Source organism: Aphis gossypii, chromosome 1, assembly GCF_020184175.1.
Source record: "Aphis gossypii isolate Hap1 chromosome 1, ASM2018417v2, whole genome shotgun sequence".
NCBI lineage: Eukaryota > Metazoa > Arthropoda > Insecta > Hemiptera > Aphididae > Aphis > Aphis gossypii.
Genome location: NC_065530.1, coordinates 34,763,331 through 34,782,229, shown reverse-complemented (window position 1 = coordinate 34,782,229; position 18,899 = coordinate 34,763,331). Strand labels below are relative to the sequence as shown.

The 18,899-nt window shown below is 26.6% G+C and overlaps 1 protein-coding gene across 1 annotated transcript; it reads left to right on the top strand.

Annotated features, from left to right (window-relative positions):
* Positions 1-2,757: 2,757 nt before the first annotated feature.
* On the top strand, positions 2,758-17,447 carry LOC114126567 (uncharacterized). Its single transcript, XM_027990544.2, is given in 5 exon segments — positions 2,758-4,271; positions 4,274-4,408; positions 7,695-7,788; positions 14,675-14,785; positions 16,892-17,447. Coding segments are annotated over 5 exon segments (1,710 nt in total). The 5' UTR covers positions 2,758-3,091; the 3' UTR covers positions 17,082-17,447.
* Positions 17,448-18,899: the final 1,452 nt, after the last annotated feature.

Here is an 18,899-nt window from a genome sequence, read left to right as displayed (position 1 = left end):
CAAAGATTTATTATTATATTAATAATTAATAAATTCAAATTTAATACATCCATCACAAGGGCCCATTCGACGTCTACCGATCTACCGCGTATACATCCGTACAGCAGAGTGGTAGCCATTAGCCTACCTTTTTTTTAAAAAGTTATATACTGGTTAAAACTTAAAGCACTACGCCACTACCTACTTCCATACCCAGATTAGGCGACCACGGAATAATTTAGAGTAGAGTAAGTAGTTACTGCACTTTTCTTAATAAAAATAAAATAGCACGAGGTCCTTCACAATCGCATTTCCTATACACTATTCAAGCAGGTACTAAGATATTTTACGGCGCGTCATGCGGATCGCCATAAATCACCATGACATGTCGTTTAATAAAAATATCACTTTTGAGATTTTTAATATTTAAAAAACTAAACATTCTAATATTTTTGTCGTCTTAAACACATAAAATCACATATTTATACGTAAAATGTATTTCAAAAATAAAAAACTTAATAACCTAATAATACCTAATAATTTTTAGGTAAATAAATTACTTTCTGTAACGAGGAACTTTTATATGTAATATAAGATAGACAAATACGATGGGCCGGGCCTAATGACGCCACTCAACAGTTTAAAATTTTTTAATATAGTAATATCTCTAAAAGTAATAATATTTTTTGCATTAAATTTTCATCAAATCATTTCATATACCCATAGTTACAATAATTTATTATTTAAAAAAAATGTAAAGGAATTTTGTTTAATGTTGTGTGCTCCTTTAATTAAAATACTTTTAAAAAGTGTCTGTGTAGGTTTCTTAAATATTTTTAAATAGCTTCATAAGCATAACCTAACCATATTGGTACGAGGGTAAGTTAGAGCACTCCCTTATAAAATAATTTATAAATACTAACTTATTAATTAATACATTTTACCATAATGTTATTAACTAGATAGTAATTGTTAGACGTCTTAAAATAAATTGTCTAACTACATTATTAGGATGAAAATATGAGAAAACGAAAAAATGTGAAGTTTTTATTAACCAATACTGAATAATACATTTGACTATATTTTATGTTCTATTTTTTTCCTATACTTAGGTTAGGTTTTGTAATTTTAATTACATATGATATACCAATACAAATATGAAATATTAATTAAACAAACAATATCATATAATTATATAAACATTCAAATAACGAAATAGCAAAATTACTAAAATACCTTAAATTTTAATAAAAATAAGTACATATATATTTATTATTTATGTATATATCTTGATTTTTTAATTACATTAAAATACGTTCTCTAATAATAGTATTAAAATACAAATCGTAAATCCTCATTAATAATATTTTGAATTAAACAAAGAAACAAAAATTGTTATTCTTTGTTTAAATATCCAATCTTGTCAATGTTTTACTTCCAAATCTTAATTTAAAAAAAACTAGCTTTTGTACCTACCTATTGTTTTTGTATACACAAGTTTTGATTAAAAATATAAATGAGTAATCTTTTGGATACTATATTTTCAAACTATAAAAATTAAACATTTTATACATTTTAAACTATTTATAAACAAAATAATTTGAAGAATTTAGAAATTTTGAGCAAATTTTGTTCAAATTTGAACTTCAAACACTAAAATCGTGCCTATGTATTTTTAATATTTTTAAATTGCTAAAGGATAAACTTATATGGAATCTTGTACTGCAGGATTTTAAATTTTATAACTTTAACATTTTAATGTGCACATTTGAAAATGTTAAATGGATACAAATAAATACATATTATTATAATGTCTAATTATTTTGAAAATTGTATTCGATATCATTAAAGGATTAATTTGATAGGTACTGAATTTATATTACTTTTCTGTTATCCTTAATCAATTTATAGATATTGTAAAATTACCTGCAGTTACTCCACTATGAATTAAACACAGGTAATATCGTTATTAAATACGTATCAATTTGGTATACTGTTAAAGTATACATGAAACACATAATAAGTAATAACATTATAATATCCATTTTTATGATAATGCTATTATGACGGTAGTTAAAGCTTAAAAGTCAAACTACCTATGAGTTACGATTAAGTTTAATTACCGTAAAATTGATTAGATACATCCATATAGTTAAAACCTATATTAAAACTCAAGAATTGTGAACGCGAAAAGTAAATTTAAAATTAAAAATACCAATAGGGTTTCTATATTTTATATGAAATGGCCAATGGGATTTTAATAGTATATTATTTATCATCGTATATGCGTGTGTTTTTGTTTGTATATTTAATATAATTATAGTATTTAATTGATACTTAATTAAATGTTGGAGTCTACATAGTACAACAAAAGGAATATATTATTATTATCTTTCATTAGTATTTATATTATTTCAGCGCAAATACGTGTGGCTGCAGGTATATCTGCTGAATAATAACGCACGGCTCAGTTCCTTTGTCACTGCAGCAGAGGGAATATCCTGACTTTGCAGGCAACGGCGACGTTTGGTCTCGCGCCGACTGTATAGGTAAATGTATATATATATATATAAGTACGTATATATAATATTTCATACGACGGTATCCAACCCCTAAAGCCTGCGCGAGGATCAATGCACCGAATTCCCAAAGCGTGAGTCATCGCGGCGCGTTGTCGCGTATTACGACGGAAGTTCGGCGGTAGTGTCGGCGTAGCGCGTCGGCGCATCGATTGGCGAGACGAGCGCGCCTGCCGCACCGGCGCGACCTTCTTCCCACGTTCGGCGCGCGCGGGTGGGTGTGTGGGTGTGCGAAAACACGCGCGCGCGTCTGTGCAGTAACTACCCCGTAGCGCGTCGCAACCGTCGTCGCCCGGCCGCCAGGTGTTGTGTACCAGCGCGCGTGTTCGTACACACAAAACGTAGTATTATCATAATACGTAAGTATACCGTCCCCGCGCTGCCGCGGACCTTTGCGGCTATATTATAGCAGATATACATGCCATCGTCACCGTTACCGCCGTTTTTCCGGCGCGAATTCGGGAAACGAGATGTCGTCCCCGTCCCGGCACCGAGCCGTTCTGCAGCTACTCGCGATGACACGGCTATGAAAAATGTCTAAGAAATTCCGACGGTTCTACGAGACCGCGTTCGACTCGAAAATCAGCAAGTCGGACGAAGACCTGCTGTCGGCAGAAAAACAGGACTCGGCCATCGCTCACCGGCTGTCCAACCAGTTGCAGTTATCGGCCAGCGCGGGTTCCATCCGGCAGTACGACGACGACGAGGACGACGACGACGCTGCATCCGCTGCCGCCGCCGGCGCCGCCACCACCACCTCAAACGCCGTTCGCGCCTCGCCGTCCACCACGATGCAATACAAGAACCGGTTGTTGAGGTTCCTGTTGCGGAAGAGACGCAGTGGCAGCGGCCACACTGGTGGTGGTGGTGGTGGTGGTGTCGGTGGAGGCGGCAAAGGCGGCAAAGGCGGCGGTCGACTGGTCAACAGTGTTTACAAGTACCGAAGCTCGGACAGCGTGGTGACCAGCAGCAGTCTAAGTCTGGAGTCGATCACGAGCGATTCGTTGAGCTCGCACAGTTCCGAGTCACCGTGTTATAAGCAGCGGTTTCCGGTACCGCATGTCCTGTCGCCGATCTCGGACAAGTCGTCGCAGGATGCCGGTGCAGAGTTTTTGGAATACGAACGTCGGAGGTCGTCTACGGCTGGCTCCGCAGCCCCCGTTGTCGTCGTGGGTGCCAATGCCACTGAAACCGCCACTGCGACTGTCACGCCGGTCAAGACCAAACCACCGCAATCGCTGGGCCTGATCAAGCTCAACAGCGATCATATGCAACATCACGGTTCCGACAGTGGCATATCCGTTGGATCGAAACCAGGTGACAGTTACCAGGAGCTATTGGATGTGCCGTTTGACATGCCAAAGCTCAGGCGCAGACAGAGATCCGAAGAGGGCCCGACCACGGTGTCATCGTCATCGTCAGATTACACCGGACATCCGGTACTAGCACCGCCGCGGCTACAGGGACTTCCGTTTGACATGCCGAAATTGAGGAGGAGACAGACGAATGCCGGATGTGGTCCCGGTGGTGCTGCGTTGCCGTTCGACATGCCGAAGCTCAGAAAGAGGCAGATGGACAGCTGTGCAAGAGTCATATCGTTAGACTTTGAGATTGGTAGTGACGAGTACTCTTACAGTGCTCATTCCGATGGCAGTCATACGGCTGACAGGTCTAAAAGCGAACAGCTTGAAGATCTTCCGTTTGACATACCGAAATTAAAAAGATTAATTTACAAAAAGAGGAAAAAAAACCGGATAGGAGCACTTTGTTCCTAAATGTAATACCCAACAATGGTGATGCTGCTGTCAACGTAAACAATAAGCTACTGTCAAAAACCTTCCAAAACAAAAGTAAGTGTGCTCACGGGCTTATTGTAATATCATCGCGAATCGTGATTAATTACATTACTTCATTTATGACGCATTATAGTTTATATTGTTTTATAAGGGTAACTGATATTATTAGTTAATTTATAAAATTATATATATATTAACTTTTATTTATACAGGTAGTTGTTTTATACTATGTAGGTGCACTGTAAAATAAAGTTCTGTCTTTTGCTCAATATTAACACTAGTGTGATCGTGTTTGTAAGCATAATAATAAAATTATACAAATAACATATTATAATTTATTTAATAAAATTTATTAAATAAATATTTAATATACTTGACCCTTTTAAGTAAATGCAATTATTTTTTATATACACTACAAACAGTATACAATAGTATAAATATAATAATGTAAATTTATAATTATAATATGCTTTAAAAAAAAAAAATTATGTTTTTTGATTTATCTACTACGTATATTTTTATAATTATTATATTTATACGATGATATGTTGATATTTATCAACATTATTTCGATTATATAAAAATAAATTTCAAAAAGTCTGTTTTCAACGAAATGATAAAAAAAAATAGTTCCTATGTATAGGTACCTTCTGAATCTTGTTAAATAACATTGTAAAACATATAAACTTCTCTTTTTTTATTAATATAATTTAAGATTCACAGACCCCACTGGCCACTTCTATAGTAGTAAATATTAAACATAAAACATACAAACTATATATAATATGTTAAATAATAGTTAAAATAGTCATTTGAACCATAAATTGTCTAAAACCGAACTTTATGAACAGTTTTATGAAAATTACTTGGACACCCTACTATCGTTTTGTTTCACCCTTGCGTAAGATAACCCCTCACTGGAAAAGTAGGGATCAAATACTCGTGGATATATGATGAGGGGAATGATTTTATGACCCTGGCTATAAGCCATTATTCCAAGTATATACAGACCGATTCAAAATACAAATACTAAGTATAATTCTTTATATTTTATTATATAAAACATAATAAAATAAAGATTACTTTTTAGATAAACATCTCATAATTCACAAGTTTTATTTATTTCATTAGCTTTGCATTTTTAAAAGTAATTAAATTATCAAAACCTATTTAGGTACATAGTATTAAAAAATTAAAAATAATAATGAATGATCAAAACTAAAGATTTAAATTTATCATAAATATTATTAGGTATATGTATTTACAATGAGAGTTATTGATGTGTGGTTGTAATTTATGTAAACATCAAAAATTGCCATCTTAAAATGTTTATTCGATATAAAATAAATATACAGAGTACTTATTCAAAAAGGTTATTAGACTAATTGAGATTAATAAATGTTATTATTATATAATTAATGAAGCTATTAAATATTTTACATAATTATATAATGTAACAGTATCTGTTATTGATCTTTGTTGGTATTAAAATACGCATACAATAATATAAAAGTGTTTCCTAACTTTTTTAATACATGGTATAAATACTATATATACTATATTAATATTATGTATAAACGTGTGTTATTTAGCGAGTTACTAGATAACTTGGTGGGCACTTCAATAATACAATAGTTAATACTTAATAGTAGGAATTACGTGTGTAATCCTTTTAAATAGTGTAAATACTATGAAAATAATTTGGTACTTCAACCAAACTACTCTAATCGATTTACGAATATATTTGTGAATTATGGGTGGGCTGGGAGGAGGGGCTACTTAGTGAAATTTTAAGGTTCAATTAAAACATTTGTCTTGATGTATATTGTATGTGTCATAATTATAACTCCCTCCCTCGGCTCATTTAAAATAAACCCTATACACGTCAATCAATCTACAATAAACAAAAAATGGCCAATGAAATTTTAACTATATTTAGATGATAATTTATAAATAATTAAAGTATAATACACACATATAGGTATACTACAGGTATACTCATTAAATGTAATATATTACGTCGAATTCTATAAAATTGAAACTAATACTACATTTATTAAATATTAATATTATGTGAATAATAAATGAAAAATTAATTTAAACAACATACTTGGTACTTCTTGTATATAATTCAAGTTAATCTGAAATAAAATTTAAAAAATAAATAATTGCATAATTTTTAATTGAATGGAACAAATACAGTTTAGTTCCCTCTCGCCAATTTGATTTTTTAATCGATACATATGTAATTCGGCGAATTAAAAACGATGGTGCAATTACAATTTGTTGCTAGGACTTAGTTTCGAAGTTAAAGCCTTTGGAAGTTTGAAATTTTGTGATTTTTACGCATACTTAATACGCTATAATTTATTACGCTTTTCTTAATTTTTTTTATTTTTTTGGTACTTATGTATTTTAACTTGTTTAAAACGATGGCGCAATCAGAATTTATCAAAAATAATTAAGAATAATTACAGAATAAAAAATCGTTAATTTTTTTGTGGAACTTTGAGTCATTTTTTGGGTGAAAATTAAAATTGTTAAGCAGTGATGCCCATGTTGCCACTTGCTCGCTGCGTCGTGTTCGGGCAAAAAAATCGAAAATATCCCTTGACATGTTGGCCTCGAGGTTAAAAAAAAGTGCAGAATTACAAAAAACTACCAATTTCAAATGCCTATAAATTTAGAGTGCCCAGTAAAGTAGAAATATACCGTAATAATATCTTGTCTTATTTTTTTTATTTGTAAAACGAGTTTAAAAAATTTACCAATTTTTTCGTTTTGGGAAATCATTGTATCAAACACTACTTCGCAATGAAATGGCCCAATCTACAGCAATATGTTTAAGTAACTAAATTATATTTAAGTACCAAATTCGAGATCCTCCTCGATGCATTATTCAGCAATGTTCCGCGCATTCGTATAAACATAAAATTGCAAACTTTGAAATCTATACCTCAAAAGTAAGTCCAAACCACAAATTCTGATTACACCGTTGTTCTTAAATCACCGAGTTACATAAATTTTAATAAAAAAAAAAAAAATCAAACTGAGGAGAGGGCATTAAAGTATATTTATACCGTATTTAAATTTAATTTTTATTACTTCAAAATCGCAATAACCAATAGTTATTACCATTGAATTTAAGTACAATATTATGTTTGAAATATAAATAATATTTAAAACTGTATGATATGACGTGTAGGATAGGTATGTGAAAAATATTTTAGGTGTTGTTTTGTAAATTTTCTTTTAGCGAATCATTAGTGATGAATAGTGAACAATTTTAGTCTATGGTTCTATGGTTTATATAAATTGTTTAACTATATTTTTGTTTTAGATCAACCAAACCGTCCAACATTAAGTTTATCCAGCATAAAACCTTTAAATTATGTAGAAGACATTGACGTTTCTTTACCCTTAGATCAGCAATGGTGAGTTTTAAAATTATCTTTAATCTATGATTTTTAAGTTATAGAGAATTATTAGAAATTTTACAATTTACAATTATACAATTAATCATGTAGGAACAGTGGCGTAGCCAGGATTTCTACAAGGGGGAAGGGGCCAAAAAAAAAAATTAAATTTATAACATTCAAATAACAGTATTTTTAATTTTTCAAATACGTGCGCATTAGTGTTTGTCATTATTGTATTGTCATTTGATGAGCTTGAATCCTATTGTTTAAACAACAATCAATTACCAATATAAAAAATAATAATAATAACAAATGTATCAGTAAAGGTGAACACATTTTATTTTCTTACCGAAATTGGAACTAAATCATTTGAACTCATATTATTTAATTTCTGCTTTTTAGAGTTAGAACAACTAAAAATTGAAAACAATTTCTGTATTCAATCAGCAATTCCTAATACATTTAGACTTTAGTCATAATGATTTAACAGGATTTAACAGGATACCCAAGTTATTATTTATTTACATGAATTAATATCAATCGATGATAGATATAATATTTTACAAAAGAACAAATAACTAATTAGTAAGTTTTATTTACTTTTAACTTTTAACTTTTAAACGTTTAATTTAACGGTATACGAATCCCAGTTGAGAAACTGCCAAAACTATTATACTAGAATATTTCATACCAACTTACAACATAGATAGGTACCACCTAAATCTCTTGTTTCTCATGTATTATTCATACTCTTCCTCGACCAATTAATCACGGCATCTCGAAAGGCTTTGGTATTTATAACTCTAAAACTAAATAGGTAGGTAAAATTAATTAAATAATTATTAATTGAAAAAATTGTAATATTTTATTTTCATAATTCATTATATTTATAATTATTGTGTTATAAATTTATACGTACAAATTGTTTGTTTTCTAAGTAAAAATAATATTATTTTAACACTTAGAATATATTTTTTGTTGTAATTATAACATAATAACATTTTTACTAAAAAGTTATTTTAAAATTAACTTTATTCTAGCAGTACAGTAGTTTAGATTTAAATTTAATTCGAAATAATCCAATTATCGAAATAATTTGACAAGGTTTTGTATATCGGAAGGGTGAATACATTAATTGTTTTTGGTGGTTTAAATAGCGAACATAATGGTATTATGTGCTCTATATGGTGTAAAATGTTCTTGACTTAAGTGGTATAAAGCATTGAAACATGATGACTTAATAATTACAATAATTTTCTGATATAATCATTTAATGTTTAATATTTTTAATATTTTCTTTGTGTGTAAATGTTTTCCATACTTATTTTATTTAACTATAAAAATATTTATCGGCACTTAAAATTATTTAATAAATTTATATGCCATATATTCGTATTTTGAGTTTAAAAGTTACAATTTTTTAATAAGCAGTAATGAGTAGGGCTGGGATTTTGATGCAGACATATTTTTTTCTGGTGTTTTGAAACGTTGCTTTGCAAGTATAAAATGTATTTTGGGTGATACTGATTATTTTAAAGTAATCTTTTTTTTAAATTTTTGACAAAAGTAACCTTAATTGCATTTTTTGAGATTTTTAGGGCATTAAAATCCCAACCCTAGTATTGAGTATTATAAATAAATAGTAGTTTATAAAATGATTAGCATTGAACCATTTATTATAAATATTAGTAAGTATACCTACCTACTTATAATCAATGGCATTGCACGTTGGCACTAGGCAGTACTATAGTAAGGACCAACCTCCTAATGGCTAATATAAATTGATGTAGTAGTTTATTTGTTTTATTTTGTGATAATACAATTAAGTTTCTAATACACTAATAATGAAAGATTATAATATTATATTCTAAATTAATATAATTTAATAATAATGATTTTCTGACCGTATTATTGTTGCCTTTGTTTTATAAGTGCATAACACAACAAATTTATGTTTAGTAGTCCACGTTTAATTTTGTTAGTTTTGATATGGTATAAAAATAGAGTGAATTTGCCTACTTATAAAACTTGAACATAATAAAACAAATTGATAGCATTGCCTATGTATTGTCGGAGGTATTTTTTCGATATTTGAATTTTAAAGCAAGTTATGAGTTATGACTTATAGGCATTTTTGATTCATAATATTGTATGCACCTTTAAGGCTTTAACTCACTGTAAAACTAAAACATTCGAAAGTCACTTATAATAAAAACAAAATGAAGCTAAACTTGAATATTATTCAACGTTATTATCACGTGTGTAAGACGGAAAAACATAGACGTAAAATATACGTCTATGCGGAAAAATAAATAATGCGGGTGTGGCATCCTCTTAAAACATTGTTATGCTTTTAACATTTTAAATAATAAGGTTATTTATAGATTATTTAAAAACACTATATCGCTATTAGCCATATTATATATTATAGTTAAGAGTATTATTTTTTTGAATTCCGTAATAACTAATGGATAATGATGACCTTTTACGACGTTTATAATGTTTAAAATATCATTTAATCATGTTAATGCATTTTTATCAAAGTAAAAAAAAACTGTAGAAGATAATTTTGTAATTATCATCAATAGACAATATCAAAATAGTAAAATGTTAAATTAAAAATACATTTTAATTGTAAATAAATGTTCATAAATAGTTATTTTACTATCTAAGCAAAATGTAGCTTAAATTTTATTATAGGAAAATACTAAATAAATTAAAAATTATATTGATGGTTTTGTAATATTGAGTTATAATTCTACGATTGGTGTACTTTATAACCATTTACTATTTCAAATACATGTTTGAATAAGTACTCAATCAAAATATTCTAAAATTTTAATAACATCAATATTAAAAGAACCTATTACTTATAATTACAATTCGCCGAATCTATTAGGATCTTAAAGTTGTATACATAATCTGATATTCGTAACTGTTCTAATTGTACAATATACGTGCAATTAATAATTTTAAATACCTAATGATTTATATGTATACATTAGTATTATTTTAATAACGTAAATAATGAGTAATTTTAGATGTATAAATATCGTGTTGTGTAAAATTAATCTAGATAAAATTTGATACGGAATATATTTGTTTATAAAAATTTTAATTCTAAGGCTTTTAATGTTCATCACAAATACAATGAATAAAAATACCTGTCAAATAACGGTTACCTATAAATTATAGCTAATAATTATGACAAAAATAAGTATAATAAATAAATTGATAATGATAAATATTAAACACCATTGTTGTAATTCACATTTGCACTATTACCTATACCCAAAGGAGCACTATAAAAAAACAACTGTTTGTTAATAAAATATAAGTACACATACAAACAGTACAATAAACTGTACATTTAAAGTTTAAACAAGGGATTACCCCGTATGTTAATACCACAATAAATATGAACAAATATAAGTAAATACAACAACATCATAAATAATTTAATTTTGGCAATAAATTACAGCGCTTATAATTGAAGTAAAAAAATAATACTTCATGTATTTTAAATTGTATCTTTCTACCATATGTATATTAATACATTAATAGTTGATACATTTATCTATATATTATAGTAATATAAATTATGAATTTTAAATTTTAGATTCTAAGTGGAATGATGCATGTATTTATTTTACAATTATAGATACCTATGTGTTAAAAAAAATGGATAAAAACTAAATTTCAACAAAATGTATATTGTTTAATTATTGCGATTCAAAATTGAATCAAATTATTAGAAATTTACTGAAATTCCGTTTACACTTAAAATCGCTTTTAATCATTTAGATGCAATGCAATTATTTATCATCGAATTCAAATTGAACACAGCCTTTACAGACTAAAAAGTACATACTCAATGACGTTTAGTATGCCTGACTTATATTTTACACTAGATCCAGCTCTCCTGTTCATTCAATAATTTATTATGTTCATGAGTCATTTAAATTTTACAAATAACCTTATTATAAATACATTAGTGAGCCAACAGCCAACGCCCAACATAATCTTCTAAATGCAGTAAAGCATATATTAATTTGCCTTCCGACGGCTTCTGTACATAAGTATTACTTATATAAATGGAAATTAAATTTTTTTTACAAATAATGTGTAGTTAGTATATTGTGTTATCAACTTTCAGCTAGACTAAGTATAATATAATATGTAGTATTATAGTATGTACCATGATATTTCTATAGACTATTCTGACTATTTTCTATGTATGCTATCTTATTTGTAATTATCGTTAATTAATAAATAAATATAATAAATAAAAAAAATATTCAGCGCTGTGTTTAATTCAATTTTTCTGCATTTTGATAACTTAAAAAAATAAATATATTTTGATAAAATGTTAAAATTAATATCTATATTACAGATACAGAATATATATATTTTTAATTTAGTGTTATAAGTAGAGGGGTGGAACAAAAACAGCATATTATATCATTCAAATCAAATCCCAAGTTTCGAGTTAATAGACAAACACATATCCTGTAAATATATCAAGCAAATAGTCTTTAAAAAAAAATGTTTTAATTCATTTATAATATTCAAGTATCACTAATTATTAGTGTATACTGTTTTAATATTAAAATAATCTAAAAAATGAATACATACGAACAAGTATGTCAATATTACACTAACAATATTATATAATTCTAATTGATAACAAGAAACCTTATTGTCTAGTTTTAAGAATATTTGTGCGTGTCTGAGCGTCTCACATAACTTTATCGAGCTTCTATAATATCTTTAACTTTTATTTTCATTCAATAGTTATATATTTTTTTATTTATCAAACTAACAACCGTAAAGCTATTCTTATTGTATCGAACAAAAATAAAATACATATATAGGGTGCGTATACGTATGTAATAGTTTTGGAAAATTAAAGAATTTTATTTTTAAGACTGAATTTTGACACGTATCTTATATTTTCAAATAAAAGATCTGTCAAAATAGTTATAACAGCTTTTCAGTTTATGATGCGATAGTGTCAAATTGGTTTTCAGAGTATAATTAGTAAGTACCTACTAATTATGAATAATGAAAATTATAACAAGATGTTACATCAATAGATATTTTAATTTTATAAACCTCCTAAAATTTGTTTCGTGATATTAATATTTTATAAAACCTTAAATTTGAAGCTCTAATTTTGAAAAAAATTATATTTAAATAAATTAAGTAAAAAAAAGTGGATACCATTCTGTTGTACAATAGAAATCGAGTGGTTCATTATTATGGGTATGTTAAATTTGAATTCAATGAATATATCAAATAGTATATATACATTGTATACGATTATACAAATAACGGTTCTGAGGAAAGATGGTCTTACAGCCTACATCACAAACTAAATAGTTCATATTTTCATGATGTATACTTTTGATATACATATAGCGATTAGAGTCATTTATTTAACTTTTATTAGTTCAGTAGTTTCACATAATTTTTTACTGCATTAATTAGATTATTCGTATTTAATTATATTACAATATTATTTTTTGTACCATAATAATTATCAACTTAAATAACTTAAAATGTTATTAAGTACCTACATCTTTTTAAAATTTAAAATAATAAATATAGTTTTATACTACCGAGTACCGATAGATGATATAGTATCTTAAAATTTCATTGCGTATTAAAATTTAATAATAATAATATATAATATACTTAAAAGTTTTAAATTCTAACTAATAATGTTTTAAAATTATAACAAAATAATTAATACCATTGTTATAAGTAATTTTGTCCAAATAAAAAGCAAAATTTAAGAGCTTTTCAAAATACTTAGTTTTGATATTTTGAATCACTATTGTTGAATCAATTTATTTGTATGACTTAAAAAAAGTCTGAAGAAAAGATTATTTTTATAACTTAATGTCTTTACAATGTATATAATATTATAATTACTATAACTAATAATAATTCTGATAACCACTTTTTATTTACTATTTGTATTGTAAATATTGATTTGGCAGTTATAAATTATTGTATATTGTTTCGTTCAATTATTGTGTCATATAGATGGTCATTAGTATTTAAAAATATAATTTTGAATAATTATTTTGGTATTATACACATGGGTTCAGAATTATTTTAGTACATATATTAGAAAAAAATAGTAATAGTACCTATAATGTTAACTAAAACTCAAAATTAAAAAATGAATATTTGTTTATATTCTATTATAAAATAGTAGGAGCTGAATATTCATTTAATTAGTATTAATTTATGTAAATATTTTAAAAGTTGAATCACTTATTTCAATTAAAAAATTAAAGGATTTAAATTTAAGACAGAACTCGACAGGCAGGATTGAAGTATGAATTCTGGTTATTCGGTATTCATATTAATACCGATATGAAACGGTACACTGGTACTTCGGTATTTATAATTTTTAATCGATAGTTTATTATTTTCTATAGAATGTTGGTTGTCGACATTTTTAATTAGGTATTTTAAAATTATGTAACCTTAGTTAAAAAAAAATAGTTACCTCTAATAATCTCTCATGTTATACTAAATTTTCTAAAATCATTGATTACCTTAAAAATATAGGATATAGGTAGGTAATAAATATTAGTTACCTATTACTTATTATTAATAAAAAAAAAACAGTGGTATTATAATAAATGTACACATTGATATGCTTAAACTATAAATTTATAAATTTAATTTATTTTTATTATTATTTTAGTTATTCAATTTTTTTTGGTTATAAGATATTTTCGGTAGGTATATCGGAATTTTGTTTAATCAATATCTCAATGAACTTGTGAACTTAGTATATTACGATTTAAATATTAATGTATTTAAAATTAGTATTAGGTATAGTAATAAATAATAATAATTAATAACTATATACATTTTCCAGTTGGTATCATGGACCTATGAACAGACTTGAAGCTGAAAAAGTGTTACATGGTCAAAAGGAAGGAACCTATTTAGTAAGAGGGAACAAGGGATCATATGCGTTATCAATTAAGTATGTACATTTTAATATTAAGAATAAACACTCTTCATATAAGTACTATTGTTATTAAAATAATTATATCAGTAATATTATATCTTATACATACCTTTCTTTCTATAATGAAATTATGTGAAACGTTTTTCTTTCTTTTGTGATGTAAAAATATTTAATATTTCTCCAACTGAATCCATACTGATTCACATGATAATAATGCAAAATTGTATAATGATTATGGAAATTGACCTAAAGCACATTTATATGTTAAATACGTCTAAGTTTATGCATAAATGCATAAATGCATAATATTAACTTAGTAACTGTATTAATAATAAAATTAAAATGAATAAACAAAAACTCATAGGCCTACGTACTCTCTTCGATATAGGTAGGTACTCGTATCCTAAACGGTAAATAATATACCACATTTATTTATTACTGAAAATGTATAATAACTTTGGAAATAAGTTTTAAGTACCTATCACTATTATTCAAAATAAAAAAACTTGAAATGTTTGCTCTCGTGTTTTTTTTAAAAATGTAAAAAAGCAAATTTATGTAAGCAATTTATATTAATGTTTAAAATGTTAAATTATTAATTTCCATTAGAATGTAGAAGTGTATGAAAAGCTATGTAAATTTTAAAGTTAAAGCAAAAGGTGTAGCCATAGATGATAGATAGGTCATAGGTACGCCATATGATTGAAGACAAGCACGGTTACTTAAATTCAGGATAGTCGGATAGTGGTTATCACATTTTTTGTAGTAGGTACTACACCAAAGTAAAAAAGAAGGTACGTTTTTTCCGACCGATCATTTGTGTCAAATTTACTTGTGTTGTACAATAATTTTACATTATAATAATAATAGGTACATTTAATATATTTTTATTTTTAACATTATATAATAGTTATAACTTATAAATTACAATTTACAATACAAATTTAAGTTTTAACACCAATTACTGTGAATCTTTTCAGGCTTACTTCAACGAACAATTTTATAAATCGCATACTAAATATTTTTACATTTTTAGAAATGTTAATCAAATTAGTTCAAACATATGTTAATTTTAAAATCATTAGAAGTATTAACAATTATATGTCTAGCCATGAAAACTCATAAGTTAAAATTATATTAAAACAACTTTAAAAACAATAAATAATTATAAAAACAAAAATTAACGCGTTATAGGTAATAATGTGTAAAAGTAGTTGCATTTAGCTATAATAAAAATTAGGTATTTTGAATAAAAATAAGTGTGATTGATTATTACTTGAAATAAACTGGACTGCTAAATTAACAAAAACGCGGGATTAATGAAGGTACACATAACAAAATAAAAATCCACTCTCCTCTACAGTGTATTGCATAATTTCGGAAAAATACTATTAGTAAAAAATTCCTGAGTGAATTAATGTTTTAAGGCCTTAAGAAATATAATATGAGGTTAGGTGTCAGCAATTATTTGCACTGTTAGCAGTAATTGTGATTCTAACTCACGTTTCTGACAATAATAATTCTCAATAAACCAAGTTACCTACTACTCAGTGTAGTTAGTACAATTAATAATATAACATTTAAAACGTTAAGCTTAAGGAGTACTAAATACGAATCGTTGTAATATAATCATAATAATTAATAATATCATCAACCATCAACACAGTAAATACCGGGTTTGTTGCAAAAAAAATAAAAATAATTTAATTGTTCACTAAAATTTAATGGACAATTCACAGAACAGTTAATCGTGTTTAAGAGAACCTTTAATTTAGTGATTTTTCATAAACCTAGCATTTTAATTACAAATAATACCTAATAAACATGACATATAAAAATGATAATATATTATAATACGAGTATATAACTTATAAAAACCTAAAATATGCCAATCACAGGTTTATGTATTTATCTTTGCCTTCGCTTTCGCCTTTCTCCCAACTATTTGGGGTCAGCCAACGGCCAACGTTTATGTATTTATATAACTTTTTTATATTTCTTATAAATTCATTGGTTTTGGATATAAAATTTAGGTATACTACTTTAAAAAGTTTAAAATTGATGTATTAACTCAAAAAATTATGCAATTTCTAATGAGTAATAACTATATTTTTTTTTCAGGAGTGCTAAAGGTTTTATTCACATGAGGATAACTCAATCTGGAGAAAGGAATTATTTGGGCCAGTCAGATAGACCTTTTGAAACTATACCTGATCTCATTAAACATTATACACTGAACAAGCTTCCAGCCAAAGGAGCCGAGCATGTAGGTCTAATTAGACCTTTAGCCCACCAAATCCAAATGTTGTAATCATCTGACCATTTAATTAAAAATGTTATTTTCCTTCCATTTTAAAGTATAAATTAAAACTGTGATAGAAAATAATAACATATTATTCGCCATTTTTATTATTATTACTATTATTGTTTATGTTTTGAAATAATACCATATCGAAATTAAGTGCAATATAGAGTTTAGTAATATATTACCTTTATAAGTGTTTGTGTTTGTATTACAATAAAATAAAGTCATTTTATGCAATTCAAATGTAATATACGTACTTGGACGTAATTTAATTTTGTATACCTATAATATTAATTTACTTACTTCAAATTATAATTAGAATATTTTACACTGATGTAGTATAGAAATATATTTTTGAAAAACAAACTAACATTTTTGATTTTTTTAATTTTATAACTAAATTGTATAACTTTGTTTTCACTGTACCTAACCATCTGTTATTCCCAGTTCTTATGTTTCAAGAAACGTTTTTTAATACATATTGCAATATTATACATTTTTATTATCAATTAGAAAATATTAATAATATATTTATTACTCCGTGAATTATAATTTAAATTTTTTAAATAATATTATAATATATACAATGCATTATGTATATAATTCTTAATTTACTAAAAATATTTATAATATTACAAAATTCTGTTTAAAATATAATACTTTTCATTAATAATCCCATTTTTAAAAAATTTTGAAGTATTATTAAATTAATTTAAATTAAAACGATGAAATAATTACGCCCTACTAAAATGTTATACATTCTTCGAGTTGAATTTTTGGGGGGGAATTTATTATAAATTTTTTTTTAATAAAATGTGGCATGTGCCTATTCGTATTTTCACAGACTACAGTTTAAATTATGATTTCTAAATGATAGCAATTTTCAATTTAAATATCAAACTATACAAATTATCCGTTGAATAACAAAAAAAAGAGTAGGTATAATTTATACGTGTTTATTAGAGTGGTCTTTATATGGTAGTTTTGAAAAAAATTGTATAACTCTCAGATAAAACATCTAGATTTGTTGCAGCAAACAAATGAACTATGAAGTTTCAAGACAATCAAATAAAGTTAAGCTGTGTCATAAAAGCTCCTGTCATTTATTTTTGATTTTCAAAAATAATTTTATATTTTTAAATCTGAGCAATGAAATATTAATTTTATATAAAATTTTATACATAAAACAATATTTGTATAAAAAACTATTTTATAAATTTTATATTCTTTAGTTCTTTACTATAGAATTATTATTTTACATATAAATAGCTTTCTTAGGTAAACATTTGTTTATTTTTTAAATTTTGTAGATAAAGAGTATTTTTACTCAGGATAAAGAACTATTATTTTAGTAACTATACCAATATAATAAATTAATAACTATTATACTAATATACTATTAAAGTATAACTTACCTACTTCATACATACAATTTAATTTTAATAGGAAAGTATATAATATTATACATAATGGTTTATTGGTTTATCGGTATTGTTTAGGATAAAATGCAATAACTCAATTCACTGAAAATATATTTTTGTCTTATCTTAACTTTTCAGATTTAAAAATGAATTTGAGTAAAGAATTCGAGGTAACTTCAAGATTCTTAAAATAAGTATTCTAAGTTCCTACCCAGAATGAAATTTCATAAGAAATGATTGGCTTTCAAAGTAATTTTTAGTTTGTATATGTAAAATAAAAATTAAGAGTACCTATTGTTTAAATAATTAATATAAAGTCTTACTTACAGTTTTCATCAATGTAAATCCTTAAATATATTATTGTTTTACTATTTAAAATTTTACAGCCATTTAAAGTACTAAA